Consider the following 21,228-nt stretch of genomic DNA (forward strand, 5'->3'; position numbering starts at 1 on the left):
GTACATTGCTTTAAATATCCCGCCTGAGAATATAAAAGCAACACACGTCATCAAGTCATGGCCATTCAATGCATTTATTTCTGATATCTTAAGCAGAATTCACTCATTTTTTTCAGGTCTTACAAGAAAAATGGTAGATTAAATATTACACGCCAAAAGGCTCTTAGACTGTTCATTTCATCACAAGACTTTTAACATGTACATAGAAATTCTTACACTAAGAAAGCTCTCGTCCATTATCACTGAGGTGTTGGTAATACTGGTATTTTCAGTCAGGCAAAGCCATTCTTCAGCAACAGTTGAAATTATATGAATAAACAAATAAAAGCTTCTCAGAGATGTGCGCTTTGATGGAGTGGCAGTACAAATTCATTCAGATGCTCCTTTAACAAAGCGGCATGTCACACTTTTCTGGGAGTGTCGGTTAAACTTTGAGTGCCAAATTCATGTTGGCTTTTTTTTTATTTTTTCTCTCCCCGTTATTTTATTTACACTGTAGTCGGAGAGTTTTCACTTTTCCATTTTCAAAAAAGGGTGCAAAGTCTTTTAGGAGATTATTTGGTGAACAGAAAAACGATGAGAATAGTGAAAGAAATAATCAAGGCTAAATTTGAAGAGTACACTCCTGTTTGATTTCTTACTATTCAGCAGTCAGTCTGGTACGCTGTCAGACGGGGAATAAGCAGAGGGCTGACGCTGATGAATCACAGGCCAGACAGTGGCCACCAAGGCTGAGAGCTAAACCCCAACCTCTGGCAAACATTTGTTCAAGGGGTTTCTGAGATGTCAGCCTTCAAATGTGTTTTCTATCTACATGTTGTTGATCATGGCAAGGCAATGGATGCACAGTAAATGACTTTAACTTAATTTACTTAAACTCAGCTTATGGAGGACATTGTTGGAATTATTTTCCAAGCTTGTACGTTTCATCCTTTCTGAAATATTTAGCATTTTTGGGGAATTTTCCCCCTTCAAGTGGCGGTTCAGGGTTCAAACTGTTGACATCACAAGCAGAGTGGGGTTACGCTCTTTAACTCCTATTAAACATTTTCACTCTTTAGCCATCATTTGTCCTTCATATAATATAAATTATCGAAGCGCAGGGACTTACACATTTTGTGCCATGAGCCTCAAAGTGAAAGGAGTGCCACTCAACTGCTTCACTGACTCCAATGTTAACTGAGACCAGAAATTTCAGGAGCAGATCAGATAAAGGGACTTTTTTTGTTGTTTTTTTTTGTTCTCTCAGCTCGCTGTACCCCAGAAAAAAATTTGACACCAGCTCATACGGCAGAGTCCACTCTCTCTCCCGATGCTGAAGTCATCCGAGTATTAATAAGCTGAAGTTTGAGTGGTTCCTCTCACCTTAATCTCTATTAAATGAACTGTCTGACCCCAGAGCCACTCAGCAGTCACCACCACCGGCTGCACACATCTGATTGAGATACTGTGATCAGACCGCTTCTCTGATCTCTGCCATGTCACAGTTGCTTTATTACAGATAAACACACATTTTTTTTAACAAACACCTTAACATTTACAACCGTAACTGCTATTTCAGCTCCTTTTCATTGCTCCCTGCCTCTCGCGTGAAATCTCTCCTGAGTGACAAATCTGTATCTCACTGAAGGCTTTAAGGCAGCGCAACACTGGTGTTGGTGATAACAATAACACACAGGCATGTGATCACACACACACACACACACACACACACACACACACACACACACACACACACACACACACACACACTCCCACCTCTTCACCTCCTTCTGGTGCACTGCAGCTAATTATGGTGCTTATTTGTCTTAGACCTCAGCTGTTTTACCTTTATTCCCCTTTGAATGACACCTCAGCTCCTTCTTCGCATACTTGAGCTCATTTAAGTTCTTAAACTGAAACTCTCAATTAACAACCTTTCATTGCTTACAGCACATTGTGCACCCTTTCCCCCTTTCGCGTTTTCTTGTTTACAATAATACAATGATAACACACGCACACACACACACAAAGAGATGCACACACAGTATATAATTTGGGTCTACAGCACATTTACAACACTGGAAGAAGTGTTTCATTAATAGCTATACGCCACTTCCACTGCTCATGCAGTGCTCATGCCATCTGTCAATGGGGAACATTATAATTCCTGCAGCCTGTCACACAGCAGTGCAGCACGTTGGTTTATTAAAAGACTTCTCTGAAAACAAAATGGCAATTACCGTTTTGAAAAGAAATCGTCCTGTGAGCGAGTAGCTTTAGAATTAGCCGTTAACGCATACACCATGTAGTCAAAGAGGTGCTAGTGAGTAAAAGTAACAACATCACAATAAGCCTTTTCCACCGCAGACATTTTGACACTGGAGGAAAAGCACAGGTGTTGCTTTTAACATTTGTGATAACAAAGACACTGAAGCTGAAGCAGCTACATGGAATTCAGCCACCATTCCTTTTATCATTTGCACTGTGCTCTCTTAACTGGATTAAAGTGGGAATAAATGTGATATCACATACTTCTGAGCACCACTGAGGAATTAATGACATCTGAATTAACATCTGACGACAGTTGGTGAGACGACAGTGATGGGCAGCTGTCAATCAGATCCAGTGGATCTGAACTAATTAGATTTACTGAAGCACAGTACTGTTTTGAGGTGCCTGTGCTTTTCTTGGATATTTCCCATTTTACTTTCTACTTTTATTCTGCAACATTTTCGAGGGATGTATTTTACTTTTTACTCCACTACATTTATTTCACAGATAGTGTTGCCAGTTACTTTACAGATTAGGATTTTGCACAAAACACATAAAATAGATTCATAAAATATGACACATTGTTAAGATTAAACCTGGAGCTTCCAACGTTTTCAACTTGCGATCCCTCACAGACAAACCTCGCGTAGCTGGGACCATGTGACAGATGTATGAATGTTTGAGGCCCAGATTATCCGATAGTTCACCAAAAAGCAAAGATTTGTCCTGCAGAATGTTTTTTCTTCTTTCCTCTCCCATTAATCATCTCATGACCCTAAAGATTTATTTTGTGACCCCTTGGAGGCGGGCGGTCTGACCCCGTCTGACCCCTCATGTTAGGAGCTACGACAGTAAAGCTCTGCTTACACAATGACACATCAGTATTACCAATCTTAGACTGTAATATATCTATTTACTAGATAGATATATGTCACCATTTCATGACTAATGACGTAGAGCCACAAGAGAGATTTCTACTGTATGACAATTACTTTTACTTTGATACTTTAAGTGCATTTTGGTCACATTACTTCCATATTTTTTACTTGAGTAGGATTGTGCCTGCAATTAACTATATTTACATTGATGTACTGTAATTTTACTTAAATAAAGGAGCTTCTTCCACAACTGAACAACTCTGATCAAACCAAACCCACACTGTTCTGATGAGGCAGATTAGAGCGTTTGAGGTTTAAATATTTGATGTTATAGAGCAGAATTGAGCTTTAAGCCGAACATATAAAAAGTGTTTTATATAATTGGTTTATTGTTAATACAAGCTCCAGGAGATTACTTTTGTGGACAACTAATTTGGAAGAGCAAATATGTTTTGGGGGAAACGAAAATGACAACCAAATTATGTTTTCTATTAGCATAATGAGGAAATGTTGTTAACCTACCTGACAAATTGCAATAATGCTGATACTGAAGATGCAATCACTGGCAATGTGTTTCATATGATATATGAAAGTGATCACATTTTTGCCACAACCTAATCATGAATGCAAATAAGTTGTATATGAACATAATGTCTCAGAGACAGGATTGTGTTACATCAGCATTGAAGCAACATTTTCATGTTGCAGTAAAGTAAAGTTTGTGGTGTAACTAGCAACTCTAGCTGTAAAACAAACGCAGTGGAGTTTGAAATGCCTTTGAAATGTATAAAGCAGCATAAAATAAAGACAAAAAATCATTGCAAAAAATCACTCTAATACTCTTTGAGTGGGAAGAATCCAAAATGACCTTTTATCAATCGTTTGACATGAAATAAAATTTTGTCACCATGCTGTTTCACTGCTAACTACATGAATTCAGCTGTAAATTATACACAGAATGACAGAATATTCAGATCTGAAGCTCCACTTGAAACACTTCATCAATTGTTATCAATATGCTCTTTGTTCGCTGCCATCCATCCGCACACTCACTGAACTCATGCACACATAAGTGCATCCACACAGACAAGTGAACCCACACAGCTCCTAATAGCTCAAACAAGCGGACGTGCATTCATTCAACAAATTCACCGTATGAGCTGGATGAATCACTTAATCAGGACAAAATGCAGCTGATTCTTTAAAATGAAACAAAAGTGTGCTGTCTGAGGTATTTTATAAGTAATTAAAGAAGAAACATGAGAAATGACTGTTAAAACAGCGACAGCCACACCGCTTCAGTCTTGACATTTAGTGAACATTTAATTTGATAAGCTGGGATTTTGAGTGAATATGAGATAAGACGCATAAAAAGCATCGCTGAAGCCTATTCAACCAGATGAAAACAAGCCCTCCTTTCATCTTCATATACTGCTGCGCTGATTGGATTTGAGGGACCGGAAACTATCGGGCAGAAGAAATGACAGACATGTTTTATTTCTCGACTGTCTGCTTGGGGCTGGTCTTTGCAGGCCTGTGCTCTGCTGGCATTAGAGCGCTCTCGCTGCCCGCCGCGCAGTTGCCTTCAGCTCTATGTAAAAGCAGCCCGTGTGATGGGGAGGGCCGTGAGAACTGAATGCTGATCATCTCATTCACAGTCAAGGCACACGCCAGCCACACTGACACATTTCATCACGTGTACTATTTACCAACTTTTTATCTCTGCAACCCACCACTTCAAAAGCGAATTACTCACAGAATATGCTTTTCCCATCACAGAGCACTTGTTTCCATTTCTCCTTTGAAAAACACAATGTTCTACCACAAAGCATGGGGGAAGTTATTTTGTTCAGCAGGATGCAGTCTTTGTGACAGTGTGATTAGCTTTGCATGTGTACAATATATTATCTTTGGGAGACCTGTTTAAGTCTGCAAGGTATTGCACTTGAGAATAACATATACTGGACTGTAACCAAAATATAAGCCTCAGATCTTATAGAATTTGGTTTAAAACATAGGTACTGCATGCATACAACATGGTCTTTAGAGAGGGTTTCATTGTCATGAAATAAAAATACAATAAATACATTGTGTTTATTGGCTTACAGTACTGTATATCTCTTGGAAATCACTCTCCCCAGTTGTCAGTATAATGTGGACGTGTGACATGCAACCATCAGTTCTTCTACACCTACATCTTTCAAATGGAATATGTTTTCTACCCGTTGCAACAAAGACAATGACATTCATTTGCAGCGAATGTCAAAATTAAGAGCAATGCAGTCTATGGCAGCTTCTTTTGATCATTTTTTTTTCTTTCACCTCAGTTTACTGTCTTATTCAACGCATGATCAATAAACAAGGCAAAAAATCAAATGACAAAAAAAAATATAGAAACAGCATTTAAAGATTTAAGACACCAAAGGGCACTCCAAGGCAGAGCTGCTGTGACACTCACAGACTTGGCAGTTTTCATGAAGAAACAGCAGAGCACTCGGATCACACTGAAGCTGAGAAAGAGACAGATGCAGGGGACAGATTAACGGTGAGACAAAAAGAGAGAGACACGGGATGTGAGAGAGAGAGAGAGAGAGAGTCAAAGGAAATGTTTGAACCAGTCTGTGAGGATATCCCCCTCATGCTCCTCTCTCTTAAGTCCAAAGCCTCACCAACGGGCCACTTGGCTTGTGTAGTCCTCAGTGGTGGTGGAGAAGTCACCGTCAGTCCCTTTCTCCAATCCTTCTCCCCTTCTCCCTCCTCTGTTTCCTCCCCCTCTGTGTTTGGGTGGCCACGGCCTCCCCTGCTCTTTCTGCTCCCTCAGCCAGCGCCTCTCCTCACGCCTCTTCAAGCGCACCTCCTGGTGCTCCCTCTGGCGGGTGAACTGGAAACGCTGGAGGAACAGGTCCTTCGCGTACTCGTACAACTGCACATCCAGGAAGTTGAGCTCCTCGATGCGTCTGCGCACGAGCTCGCTCAGGTCCACGTTGGCGGCTCGCGTGCTGTTGATCTGCGTGAAAGCGGAGATGAAGCGCAGGCTGAACGTCCGCTCAAACAGGTACTGCGTCTTGCGTTGAAACTCGGTCAGGCCGTAGAAAGCCATGTTCTTCAGGTTGCTCATGGCGCTGCTCAAGAGGATGTGGTTACGCTGGCTCTCGTTCATGGAGGACAGGTTGTAGCAGCCCACCAGGCTCAGGTCAGCCAGCATGCGGACCTGACGGTTATTGGCCAGGTTGGACGGGCAGTTCATGAACTCTTTCAGGGTCACACCGGACCAGTCGTCCCCATTGTAGCAGGTGGGCAGCTCGTCCTGGGTGGGCGAACGTCCATCACACATATGAAGGGCGGTCTTCCATGTGGCTCCGCGCTGGACGTGCTTCCACTCGCTCAGGTAGCGGGAGACTGGGTCACGCAGCATGGTGATGTAGTAGAAGTTCCTGCAGCCAAAACAAACACAGTTAGAGAGCTGTGAGCACATCATCATCATCACAGAGGGCTGCCCTGCATTGTACTGACAGATGGTGACTCCTGTCTGTGTATGAAACTTCAAGGTTGAATGCTAATTGGCAAGCTGAAAGTCTCACTAATGAGATTGTTATAGAGTTTCTATATATTGCCCTTGGAAACTGAACCCTTGCACCAGAGTAATGATGGTACAAAACTGAGGTGGAACTGTTTGCATTCCACAGATTGTTTCCGCCTGCCAACATGGAGAATGATTGGGAATCAAGACATAATGGTAATCCAAGGAGTCCATACAGAAAGTGAGTAAAACTGACCCAAATATGTCACTGCTGCAAAATAATGAGGGTTCGGTTTCGTGCCTCAGATTTGTTGCACTTTTAACTGGGTATCCAAGCCATCCTTTGTCACCCAATCACAGCAGGGCATTTTACAGGAGAAAGCACACTTGGCTGACAGTTTGGTGGTGAAGAACTGGTATATGAGCTCTATGCTTTTAAATACAGACCACTGCCTCTCCCCAGAGACTCAGCATGTCCTCAGTCACTGCAAAAGGACAGTCACTGCACATGGAAGACAAGCTTAACATGGATTCATCAGTTTTCTGCAGTGTCAACAAAGGGGCATTCAGAGAGAGGAGTGATAAAGCTCCTTGGTTGAGGAAGCAAAACAGCCAATTTCTACCCTAAAATTAGGAGCAAAATTTCTAAAAAATCAAACACGAATGGAGTCTCACGGTCAAATTGATATTTTGCTTGAGGACCCACACACAGGGGCTACATCTGCCCTTCGTGCCAAGGTTGAAGACCTCCAAGGAGATCTACTCTGCTGAACAGAAGATGTGTCAAAGTGCATTCTGATGGAAAACAAAGATCAGACAGGTGTTGGTCAGGTAAACCTCTCCTAAGGTGATGTCCTGTGAGTGCCATGTGAAAATTTAATGATGCGACCCCCTCCCTGGAGAACAGACTGGGCAGATAAAGTGGAGTGCGGCGCTGAGATTTCACACTGACTCCAAAGCTGCTCTCAGTGCTGCTTCAGTTCTTTTAACACAGCAAACATCCACACAGTCTCACCCAGGAGTGGAAATAAAAGAGCTACACAAACAGTCTCCTGTGCTTAGACTTTCTTTTCCTTCAGGGTTGGATTCAGTGCGGTCTAAAAAGGCCTCTGAAATTGTGCACACACTGGAATATTTTGCCCAAACTTCATTCCGGTTGTTTTTCAGGGAGAAAATACTGTTTGTTTGGATTCTTATATCTTTTTCTTTTTTACAACTGCTTGTTCCATTTTTGTCCTCACTGCTCCTCTTAAATCAGCTCTAACACAGAGCAATCACACAAGCATTATTGGAGTCTGAGTTTGTTCCATAGCTAAAACAATTAATCATTTAATTGACTAAATGATTAAGCTAGCAACCTTTTTGATAATGGATTAATAATTGTGTGACATTTTAAGCAAAAGTCCAAATGTTGCCTTGTTCTAGCTTCTCAAATATGAGGGTTTTCTACCCTCTTTACTGTTACAAATAAGACATTTGTTTTCTGACATTTTGTGTACTAAACGATTGACTGCTTAATCAAAAATACAATCAATGGCTGAACTAATGAAAACAATTGTTAGATGCAGCCCTGGCCAGTTCAATAAACTGCATATATCTGTTTCAAATGATCACAGTAATAATCAAATTTGTGTTTTATGGCTTCCACATCAGATGAAGACAGGCTGATAAATCTCAACAAGAACACTTCCTCCCTGCAGAAATCATGTTGTAGAGTGTGGCGTCAATTGCAAAGAGTGAACCTACTCTCATACCAATCATTTGCACATTAAGAAAAGCTTTTTTTTTTAAATCCTGAAAGCTGAGTGAAACAGGAGGTAGTCTGACAGCGAGGTGTAAAGTAACACTGTGGATTTTGAGGTGGGAAAAGGAAACTTAAATTAAAGTCTTCTGGCAGACCTGATTCAGTGCGAGCTGTTGTGGGCTCCTGTGCATGAAGGTTTTATCTGTGGTTAACCACAATCGACCTATTTCTCTAACCTCAATCAAACTTCTGGTTTTCTGACCCTAACCTAAAACATAACACTGCCTTAGCACTCTGAGAGAATATTCATGGTATTTTCTTAGATTTGAGATGTTTGAGATGAGAATGCCCTGAGAAACTGGATAATAATTCGGGTGCGTTCAAGTGCGCAAATAGCAACATTACGTGACAGAACAAACAACAAGATTGCCAAAAATATGTCTTGGGTTTATCTTGGGAAGATTTGTCGTACCAGTGCCATAAGAATGCCACTGCTGACAATGCCACTCAATACGAGTCAGGCAGGAGTCAGTGATTACAGCCCTGGTGGCAGCAGCTGCATCCTGGCACTTGCTCCTAGATTTGGCTAGCCGTGGATACATCCTCATTAGACTGTCTCTGGGACATAAACACATGCAGCTAGTGTTGTTTGAGTGCACTCGACAGCCCAGAGGTCAGTGGTGTGCACCATCAGTGTCAAAATGCATCAGGATCAACGGGCCTGCAGAGCTGTCTCAGGGAGGCTTTTCTTGAGTGATACAGATGGCTGTTGAGAGGGGAGGGGGTAAACTAACAGGGTTGTCTTATCTCTGGCTCGTGTTATCGTCAATACCACCCCTCGAGTCGTCTCACACTCACTATCAAAAGCACTAAAAAAGTTTATACTCTGATGCTGCTTTCCTGTCAATAATTAGTATTACAAAACACAACAAATACTGTAGGAAGCTATAATTACACATTTTAATGAGGAACTGTTTTTATTTGCCATAAAAACAGTGACTACGCATTTGTTTGCCTGCCTCTTTTATGTGCTGGAGCATATATATGTTTGTATGTTTCTTTATTTCTTTCAATTTCTTTTCAACTGCTCACACACCCGACACACTGCCTGTATATGTGCATGTGTGTCGTTATCTTAAAATACTCCAAAACTGAGTATTTCTCTGTATTTGCCCAATAACACAGTGATAACCTGGTCGATTAATAGCGACACAGTTTAGTGATAAATCAACTGCAGACACAGTTTTCAAACGGCATTTCATCCTCCTGCCTGTTAAAAACACCCAACCAGATGTGCTCATCAACAGCAGTGGTAACACCCTGGTTTATATTTAACATGTGAATCCGTGATGCTGTGATTTAAGAACACAGAGTGTAGAATAAGGATAAAAATCTGAAGAAGTCTTTTAAGAAGAAGCTCCAAAATAACTGGTGTCTTTGCTTTCTGTGGTTCTCAGACACATCAGAAGCTTTTCCTTTTCTACAGATAACTGATTCACCACAGGTCTTGATTACACCGAAACAGGCATTTCACCTAGAACGTCTTCTCATGGATCTCACTGTGGGTCCAGCAAATATCGTGGGGACAAAGATCATATGTCATATATTGGGGGGAAATGTCCATCTCTTGGCAATCATGCAATGGGTTGGAGTCAAGAACTCCGTTGAACTCTTGTTAATCACGGATCAGTAATGGATAGGAGGTATACTGCAACTCATTGCGACCCAGAATACTCATCTCTAAAGCAGCTGCACCATCACCAGCAGCCTGACTTCACTGGAGCACAAACTAAATGGGGGCCATTAAGCAGGGATGGAAGAGGAATTCAAAAGTATGGATAAAAATGGAAACTAAAGCAAGAAATTATGAGGGGAGCTGCAGAGGGGAATACTGAAGCTTAGTGTAATTTAAATAGATGTGGTTAATGGGTATGGAAAGAGTTTGATAAATACAGCACGTCTGAAAGCTGTGTTTGACTGATCGATTTGAAAAATGCTTTACAGGAAGTTCAGACAATGGCAGAGAAAGAGATATGATATTCATTTTAACCACCAAGGTCTTTTTGTTTCTTTCCATTATAAACTCTGTGCTCTTAACAATGTATTCAAGGGCTACTTTGAACATTAGGAAAACACGACGTCTGAGTCCCAAGTCCATACCACACTAATTCTGAGAGGGTCTTTAGAGTGTTCATCCAGGAAAACTTCTCTAAACTGTCAGTATGCACACAAGGAGAAGGAGGCGCTAATCACAGCTGGAAAACATCAAAACTCATTGCAGATGGTAATGAAACAGTTTAAGGAGCACATCAGAAAACAATTTTTGGAATAACGTTTTGCTGTCTCTTTGTTAGATTTAATTGACAGTATCATTCTACAGTCACGGTTTGATTGCCTTTGCATGGCACACAAATTGCTTAATTTCCCGTTTAGTTTTTTGATTACCTTTCGTACTAACTGCCAAAACAGTACACTATAAAGATTAGTGTACATATAGTATTATGCTGTATGCAGTTGGTGTGTGAAAGGAAACAGTCAGTCAAGCTGTGGGCAGAGATGATGCTTCGGCCTGAAAGCTACGGTCAGAATGCTAATGTGCTCATAATGACAGAGCTAACATGCGGATGTTTAGTCAGTACAATCCTTACCATGTTCACTGTGTTAGCTTAGCATTTTAGCTTAGTCTTAGCATGCTAAAATGTGTTAATTAGCATTAAACACAAAGTACAGTAGATAGATTTGCGGATTTGGTCATAAACCAAAGGACTGGACAGATTTAAATTTTTGACCTGATGATGGTGCAAGAGGAAAAAGCCATAGAATCAAGTTATAACAGTTCATTCAGGCTGTGTAACCAACCAACATTTCCATCCCTGCAGGCACGCCGCCTGCACGACACCAGCCCCATATGAATATTGTCACTGAAACAGTCTTTAAACCCATGCAACACAAAAGGCCAGCTTTACCCTCAGCCAACGTCAGTGCAATCGACTACTGACTTTTAATTGGCCATAATTAGCCCCAATGACACCATTTCAACCCACTGCTTCGCTCTGATTGCAGGCTGCTAAAGGGGACATTTCAGCCCAAGCGCATGGTGTTCGGAAGTGGTTGAACTGAATTCACTCATAAAGAAATTCATGTGTGGGAGTCGGGTAGGCTCCTGTTGAGGGTGCTTGAGGGTGGGCTCGACAACAGGGAGAAGCAAAACAACATGCCTCTGTGAGCTGGGCAGAAAGTTGTTGGGAGCAAAGGCTAACACAGTGAGCGGTAAATAAGTAAAGACAGACCCTGTCCCAGGACAACAGTGGGACTGACTGATGTTGATAGGATGCAGTGCTGTGTGTGTGTGTGTGTGTGTGTGTGAGAGAGAGAGAGAGATAGAGAGAGAGACATAGTCAAAACCTCTACCTGTTTACAGTCTGCTGACTTCTCAGATTTATCCTCACAATGTAACAGCTTTGATCTCTCTCCATTACTCCTCTGCAGTCCAGCAGCATTAAGAAGAACATTTTCTAAACATCTTTTCACTGTCATTTTCTCGGCCCAGTTGCCTTTAAACAGTCACAGTCAAGAGAGACAGGCATGCCTGTGGATGACATGTAACATCACAGTTACATAATATGCTGCTAAACAACTAGAATCATACTTTGATTCAGAAGCTGCAGCACATTCATGTGCATCTATTGAAAGAAAGCTGTGAAGCCTATAAATGAGTGTATTGCCTATTTATTATGCTATGCTGTTTTAATATTTTAAGTTTCAGATTTATTTTTAAGTTCTTACTGCTTTCTCTACAGGAATCATTGTGTTGTTTGTGACATTTTGAGGCTCTCTGTGTTGTACTTGTCTTTCATTTAGAGACGGGCATAGCAGAGGATCCCTTGGATGTTACAGTTATGTGGTATCCAGGATTGTAATATTAATTTCATTTAAATCATTAAAGACACTGAAAGCAAAATAGTCGCAGTCAGCTTCTTATGAGCAATAAGGTGTACATGACGACACAATTTTCTAACCCTAACCCTCACTGAAAGTAAGAGGAGTTTTTGGTATTTTTTGGGGTCTGTGAATGATTCCAGGCCTCTGAATTGCTGTCCACGTCTTTGTTCAGCGATCCAAATACATCTGGTGTCTCGCTCACTGACGGCTGTTTCGACTGTTTTTACAAACAGTCAACCGATCAGCCTTAAAAGCATGCTTAAGAACGGGGCCGTCATTTTCCGTATGGCTACCAAACCAACTAATGAAAATGGCTCATGAAAAACAGCGACAAACAGGCGTGGATGAGACTGCTGCAGCTGTTGAAGTTGTAGGAAGCTGCCTTAGAGACATAACAAGTCTTAGTCAACATATGTGCTTGATCCATGTGAAAAACGTTGACTGATCCAACCACTGCCGTAGTTTCAGACAGATACATCACTTGCTACTGATAGCAAGGTGAAGCAAAACAGAGCAAACCCGACTGCCTAACTGATACCACAAACATAATAAATGAGGTGAAATGAAAGGCTAGTTTTGAACCTACAACTCTGAATAACTCACAAGTAATTCATAAAAATACCAAACTTATCAGGTGGCAAACGCCCACCTTTACCAATTAATAATGTTAATTAATGCTTTCAGTAATTTCCCTTATATTTGCAGGACCATTGCACTGTTTGGTATTTGACTAAACCTACTGCAGCTATGGATAGCATGTCATGTTGCATTAGTCACAAAATATTATGAATATTGTGTTATTTAAAGTAGCGATAATGAAATTGGACAGTGTGTGAAAATCCCTCACTTACAACATTCAGTATTGTCAGTGTGATTGATGTGAATGTGGGAGTGCAGCGTACAGAGCGCAGTACACTGTGAGAATGGGGTATTCCTGTAATTTTGCCTCACTTGACTCTTGCCCTTTTCTCCACTCTCCTCCTCCTCCATGTCCTGCATTACTGTTAGACATTAGTGTTCCCTCCGGATCCCTAACCTTTTCTTAAAGGTTGTCACATTAATCACGCTGTTGATTTCACTCGTCAATCTCCCTCTGTATCCCTGGTGTTTATTTCTCTCTGTGCTGTGCATCGTCGCTCCTCCACTCGAGACGTCGCATACAAACGACCATCACTCCCCTTCCTCCCTCTTTGTTTTTTACAGCCTTTTCCAAGAGACTCCTCATTCGGGTAAATCATGGTAATGATAAAAGTTTATGAGAGAGGAAGGCAACATGGTGATGTCTGATTCAATCTCGACAAACAATTTCAGGCTGGTATAGTTTTGTATTTTAAGGTCTGAAATCAAAGAGTGGAACATGAGAACCGTTGCGAGCTGCTCCAGAGGAAATCAGTTTTTATTAACAACCATGGTGACAATGGATCATGGGGTGTATTACAAAACAGGGTTACTGAGTGCACAGAGACAGTTTATATAACATTATCAACCCTGTCTCTCTGAAATTACTTTCAGCGCAAATAATCTACAACAGCAAATACGTTTCGACGGCTTGCACATGACTACTGTTGAGATTCAGACTGAGATAATGAGGAGATGCTGCTGATTAATGTGTCTGAAAAAAATCACAAAAATGTTCATGTTTACTGGCAACGTTTGTTTTCCACTAACATATCCAATCTTGAAATACGACTTCAGCTTGTTGAACCATTTTATGGGTTTTTGTGGTTTCGCCACTCACAGTATGTTAAGGACAGGTCGGTTCAAAAACATTACTTAAATTGTACTTTCTGAAGAATGTAGTACTTAGTGTTCTTTGTGCTATTTTTGTTGCCTTCAAGTATACTTAAGTGGTCCTTGAGTGCCGCTTGAGTAGCTTTTTCCAAACATCCAACTGCATTATATCACCAATGAGTTTGAAATATACTTAAATATACTTAAAATGAAGTGAAGTGAAATGAATACACTAACAGTGTATTCCAAAGGACCGGAAAATAACACTTTATCACTATTAAAAGTATTTTCTGATTTAGTACAATTTATTTATAACAGTAAGTACTCTGAAATACCACTTTAAGTACTGCAGACTTATTAAATTCATTTTTAATATATTTAAGAAGAATTAAAGGGCATCTATTTAGAAGCACACTTTTTAAAAGCGCATGTCAAACACACTTTAAATGAAACACAAAAATGTATTGACTTTTTTACACTTAAAATATATTTCTAATGCACTAAAGTATTCTACTTTTTGACCTGGGTTTGGTCTAGTTGATACAGAAAAAGTCATATTTATTCACATTTAAGCAAAGCCACAATATTTCCTAACCTTAACCAAAGTGCTTTTGATGCCTAAAACAGCCACAAACAAATCTGGACTGAGTACTGCCACCATCCACGAAGACCACCTCCTTGCGACTATGGTACAGTAGATACATTTAATGTTTCATTCACTAAAAAAAAAAAAAAAGAAAAAAGAAAAAAAAAGAAATACTGCTTGTGAACAAAATCCACAAGGTAATTTGAAAGTCCAGGAGAGAGGGTTGAATATTACTCACATGCCTAAAAAGCTCCAGCAGATTGTATCTGGTTGTGTTGCTCCACAGCCCTCAAACATGATCTGAAGCAGTACATCTGTTCAGCTGTCAGCAGCAGGACTGAACAGGAATACAGGTATGCCAGTGGCACTGCCCTCAGCTAAAGCATCTCAGCTCTCTGTGAGATGGCCCCATTGGTGCCCTTTAACCAATAAACAACGGCAGGGTTGCAATCCAAACCCTCGCATACACAGATATATTGAGGTAAGCTCCTCATTCGCTATGTATGAAGCATTGTAGTAAGTTGTTGAAAGCCTGGCTTTAATCAGGGGCTTCAAACACAAACCATGGTATAAAGAATAAACCGTTCCAGCCTTCCAGGTTGAATCATGAGGAAGAAGCCTGTGCCAGAGCAGGTGTGACTGCATGGTGCTTGACGCACCTGCAGAGCTTTACAACAACACAATACCGAGCCGGACTTTGTTTAAGCAAAGCCTGAGAGCTCTGCCAAGGTGCTTTTTGCTCTGCCAGTATTGAAGGGTATGATCTTATGGTATTGTTTTGCAATGAGTCTGGCCTTGGTGTGGGCACTATGAATATATTCTCCTGCTCCTATTCAGAACCAGCAAGTCAGAGTGTGCAAATAATAAGCAGACGGGGAAGAATGGTTACATTCACCTTGATACCAAACACAGGTCTTAATGTTTTTAAAATGCGTCTTCTGTCACATTGTTGAAAATCCTCTCAAAATGTTGTATACCTACATCTGATTTAGTATTTCCAGATCCAATATAGAGGAGCAGGCAGTGAAAAGAAAACAATCCAAGTTACAGAGAGAAATAATAAACTTTTCAATCCTTTATTATATTTCATCAGTTCCTCCATAATGTAGTGCCACAGCTGAATGATTGGCCTCTACAACACACCTTACATAGTATTAGCTGATTCTTCAATTCCAAATCATGAAACTTAAAACAAAGAGACAATCAGAGGTTATTTTCTATCACTTCCTTTTTTCCATCCCCGGCATGTAGGAGTATAAATTGTTTGAAAACCCCACACACCTTGACAATTATTGCAGCGGTAGATATACGTGAAAGCGGAAATAAACCCTGTGGCCTCATGTTTCTAATGTACTTAGCAGCTGAAAAAGAAAGTGTTTGAAGCTGCCTTCTCCCATGCTGTTTTATATGGCTTAAGTGCCTCTCAAATCTTTTGAGGGCCTTTGCGTGGCCGGGATGGAAGCTTTCCTTGATGTGAAGGCCGGCACACTAAACCCGACCTGTTTTTAAGAGGCAGAGCTCCCATCAGTATGCTTTAATGAGAGATAAACAGGCTGAGTTTATGTATGGGATGTGGTTTGATGTGTGCGATGACACACTGGGTTCTGTTCAGGTATATTTACCATTCACCTGCGGTATACAGACAGTAGATCCTGCATGTTGTGGAATCAAACTAGGGAGATGGACTCGAACTGAAGAAAAGCCTGTGTGTTATGTGGAACCGGCATTAATAATGAACAACATGAACTCCTATGAACTCACAAGATCTTTCTGAAATTTGAGCGTAAATCAAACAATCCTAATTCACTATTTACAGGCACAGACAACAAAAGGCTTAGTTACCTGAAAATCCTAGAGTATGACTACACGATGCATTTATTTCACTCATGTGTGGAGAGAATTATGAAATACTTCACTAACAGTTGTGTTTTCCATATCACTATATTGAAGTCAGTACACTAATTTATAAGCTAGGATGGCAATGGTCAGACATCAGATCTTCCTGTCAATACATGAATGCAGCATAATAGTTATTTAAAGGTTAAAGTGTCCTATTTGATCCTAACCTCTTCTTTGTAGAACATTGTAGAACCTCTCCGTTGTAGAACAACATTACAAAGACAAAGTGCATTTCCATTTGTAAAACATTGCCAAGATTCTATCAGTAAACTACAACTTCTACAAAATGCTGCTGCTAGAATACGAACGAAAACCTGAGAATTATTATCTCTGCTCTTATTTCACTGCATTGGCTTATAAAATAATACACGGACTTGCACCATCTTTGCTATCAGCTCTAGTCAGGCTTCATATACCTGTTAGGGCTCTACATGCTCAAAACACCAGTCTCCTGACTATTCCAAAAATCAATATAACATCAGTAGGGGGTAGGGCCTGCTCTTAACAAGCCCCTCTTCTCTGGAATCGTCTTCCTACTCATATTTGAGAGGCTATCCAACTTAGTACCTCAGTTTATGTGCCCATGGTTGTATTGATGTACTGTATGTTTACACTTTATGTTCAGCCCTTTGAAGCGTGACTAAAGCACTGGTCTAATCATCTCAGACTTGATGGCCACCAAATGATATCCAAATCTGTTTCCCTTTCACAAAGAAAACTTACAGGTTAAAAATAACACAAAATTTAAATGTGCAAATTCATTCTTGGAAAAGCTAAAAATCAAAGTCCATATACAGGCTGGGATTTTCAACCCCGTCTCACAGTCTTCAACTGCAGATGGAGTTTGCTCACATGTTACAGAGGCGGCTTCATTGTGATCACAGCAGCTGTGATAGCTGTGGGGAACAACAAGGACCAATAACTGTACAAACACTGGAAATGGAGAACATTAGCAGTCTGTGAACACCACACCAGGAGTTTGTGGAGGGTTGGAGAGAGATCAAAGAGGACATCCACATCCAAGTCCAGAGACCACCTTGAACAGAGACAGAGTTTATAATCTCCTCTCACATACGGCCACCTTTTGCCACCCCTTAAATTCAGATTGTTTTGTCAGATAACATATTTGTTTGCCCAGATTACCACAATTGATCATTTACTACAAGGTGAGGACATTTTCTCACTATCAGACAAATGTAGTTCGATGTAGTTTACAAACCACTGAAAGTGTACAGAGTCGAGAGGTGATTTGGGGATATGTGCTCTTATATATATATAAATATATTCCCAGTGTTAAGTAACTGATACCCTCTGCTGTCACTGTCACAATCCTGGCTGTATCTGTAGATGCTTCAAATATTAGTTGCACCAAAGGAATCATCAGGCATCTTAGGGGATGGGGTGTCTACTCATTCTTGATCAAAAGGATACAGCAGTATGAATATCTGGTACAGTCTGACTGCCGCACTGAAGCACATTTTGTTTCATTTTTGCGATGCAGATCATATTTGTGACAGGCACTTTAATGACGGCATTTTGTTCATTAGACTTTAAATATTTTCCTGTAGAGAGTGCTGCTCAGCTTCGTCACATGGTCGTCAGCGTGAATCCTAATGTTGCAGCCCGTGGCCCAGCAATGTGCCAAGGAACATTTAGTCGTCTGCTTGACATTCACAGTCTGCAAGGTTTTCATTTGCACAAAAATCACTGCGTATGAAGGCAATTTAGCTCTCTCATTAAAAAGACATAAATGCCTCAGAACTTAATGGCATCTCACAGTAAAAGAGTGAGCCTTTAGAGTTTTGAGATTACATCTTAAGATTGCCACACGCATAAAAGTGGAAGGGCTGGTATGGGCTCAGCGTTGACTTTCATCACTGTTTGAGTGAAAATGGCCGACAACACAAGTGTGCTGTCATCCAGCTATTTATCTGTGAAGATCTTCAGTACTCACAGATTATGTAAGGTGTTTTCCAAAGGCCTGTATTCAGCTGCAGCTACTTTTAATAGTATATTTTAGCTGCACTGGATACACAGGATCCATGTTTTTAATGTGCTTTAGTCAAATGACTTCTACGGTTATTGTCTCTGCACAGATATAATGTACAAGCAATAGGAGGTGAACCTATATCAGCGATTGTGATCTTAATCAACCACTAACCAGCACGGTGCGCTTGGCTATCTGCACCTTTCATTAGAAAATCTATCACAGGGAGATAAAGCAGTGTAGTGAAAGCTTTGTGGGAGGAATATTCTGACCAGGCTGGATCCTCACAGTGTACAAAAAGCATCGGCAAATGCTTGTGATCAGAATTCACTTTGATTAGTGCATCTTTTACCACTTTAGAGATGTTACAGTAAGTGCTACGTGCTTAATGCTGTGAAAAAACCTGGAGCGTTGCGCCACACACCATGTGCAAAGATCTGTGAAGAGAAATGTCTTTTCTAGGTAATGACTTGTTCCATCGCTGCAGTCTTTAATTTCAGCTGTCATGAAAAGCAACTTTGATATTGCTCGCATTAAGGTGATTGAGACTGATGAAGACTCTCCTTTATCAGTCCACCTTATGTGCTGCAACATTACATATCCCCCATTCCAGAAGCAGAGCAGTAAAGATAAAAACAATATGCTGTAATGAAGCACACACGTGTCATGCTTTGGGCATCAATACTGCAGGTTTGTTTCGGTTGTTCATATAGTTGTTTAATAGCCTCTGAGTGGGATTATATGGCAAGCTCTTGTCTGAATCCTATCGTCACCATCTCTCTGGAGAGGAGATGTCCTTGGTCTGTGAGAGCGATTCAGCATGCAAGGTCTCTGCAGTGCATCTGTACAGCTCTGCGCTGTCCCGTTTCTCTCAGACAAGATGAGAATGAGACTGGAGACATGCATTATTTGTAACCGATACCATTCCTTAATGGTGTCTGCGCTCCCCCTGGCAGCCCATAATGGACCGTTTTTGAGCTTCTCGGCATCTCGTTCGGCTTTTCGATGGTGACGGAATGGGGACAGTGGGTGTCACCTGGGAAGAAACAAGAAGAACGATGGGACCTTTCATTTACTTGTCAGGAAGCTGGCATTGCTAGCACTTGACACGGTGTGCATACAGAAAATGCTTGTACCGTGAGCGGCAGATAACAACAAGGGGAAAATTTGTCCTTCAAAAGGGAAACACTTCAGTCTTTGTTTTAGATTGAAAAATAGAAGATGAAAGGAAAATGTCACATAGCTAAGATAACACTTTAAGTATGAAACAGTGAACATTTCTTACATCAATAATCATTTAATATAAACACTATTTTAAGGGGGAATGTGGGATTTTATACATCAGAGGCTGTTTACAGGTGTTGGGGAGTACGACTGAATGTGTTTAGCCTTTTGTGGCTCTACAGGGAGCACAAAGTCTGATAAACTGCCTCAAGTGACGTCAATTGAGGAAACATCAGTTCTAGCTGAAGTTTGAAAATTAACAAAAAAAAGAACGGATTAAGAGGAAATGGGCCCCTGGACATGGACCTGTAAAAGGCCTCTGATCCCTCCTATAAAGCGGCAAGATACACAAGCTAAAGGCAGTGTCTCTTTGTAGTAGTTTTTCATCTCCTCATGGTCATTTTTTTTTCTCTTCGTGGTTGTTTTATGTTCCTTTGTAGTCATTTGACCTGTTTAAGATAAAATAAGATAATCATTTATTGAATTCGGGTGTTACAGCAGCTACAGCAGGACAGACTTGTATCCAGTAAGCCCATTCAGTGATACGAACAAATACTTCCTGACCCCTCTGGCCCTCCCCTGCTGAGGCCAGTGACTCAGGGCTACATTAGCCGCTACGAAAACACACCAGAAATCTCTAACTGAGCTGTTGCTGCGTGAGTTGTGTGTTAAGTAGGTTTTGACAAGGAAGAAGAATGTGTGGGTTAAAAAATGCCAGGTGCAATGCTATTGGCTAGTACTCTTTGAACCACCTATTACTAGCCCTCCAGGACTTCCTGAAGCCAAGATAACAGCACAGCAGCTCACTAAGACACAAGAAACCACTTCATGGATGGTCGCGATGGTAATCAGAGCCATGTTCCACCTGAGCACAGTGAGTGTGTAGTGAAATCAAAGGTAGCTGACTGCTTTAACACAATAAAATGTCGTTGGGGCTGAAATCAACACACACTGTTCAGATATTAAATCAGCACACACTGTTCAGATACGAAATACATTGGAAGCCGGGTCATTACTGGCCTCCCTGCCTTTATCCTCTTTGTGATGCTCATGCATTCCACAGTCTGATACAAAGGTGCGTGATTCACAAACACAAAATGTAACCTTGCTGCAATGAGCAGCAGCATAAGGGCAGTGTGGAAAAAATCTTTACCGGGGGCAAGACCTACATTACAAGCTGTATACTTTAGGAAGGATGAATGCGCCTCTAGAGGAATCAGCTCAGGATGCAGCTCAGAGTTGGCACCATCCTCAGTCAAATCTGTGTATCTTTAATGAGATCTGTCATCTCATTTCAGCTCCTGTGAGAGCACCTGTTTGACCTCCTCTGCTTGTCAAGCAGCAGACAACAAAGATTTAAGTGGCACTTAAGCAGTGTCAGAACAGCTACCTAACTGTGTAACAATCATAACACATCTCATATACTGCTTCTTAATTACATGATATAGTTGAAATACACAAATG

At 41.0% G+C, this 21,228-nt stretch overlaps 1 protein-coding gene across 1 annotated transcript in view; it reads right to left on the minus strand.

Moving 5' to 3' along the window:
* Window positions 1–52: 52 nt before the first annotated feature.
* Window positions 53–21,228, minus strand: part of hs6st3b (heparan sulfate 6-O-sulfotransferase 3b) — a 63,993-nt gene continuing 42,817 nt past the window's right edge. Inside the window, exon 2 of the mRNA XM_076746569.1 lies at window positions 53–6,565. Coding sequence (XP_076602684.1) covers window positions 5,797–6,565 — 769 coding nt within the window. The 3' untranslated portion in view covers window positions 53–5,796. The remainder of the gene's footprint in view (window positions 6,566–21,228) is intronic.

This window comes from Chaetodon auriga, chromosome 13 (genome assembly GCF_051107435.1).
Source record: "Chaetodon auriga isolate fChaAug3 chromosome 13, fChaAug3.hap1, whole genome shotgun sequence".
NCBI classification, from domain to species: domain Eukaryota; kingdom Metazoa; phylum Chordata; class Actinopteri; order Chaetodontiformes; family Chaetodontidae; genus Chaetodon; species Chaetodon auriga.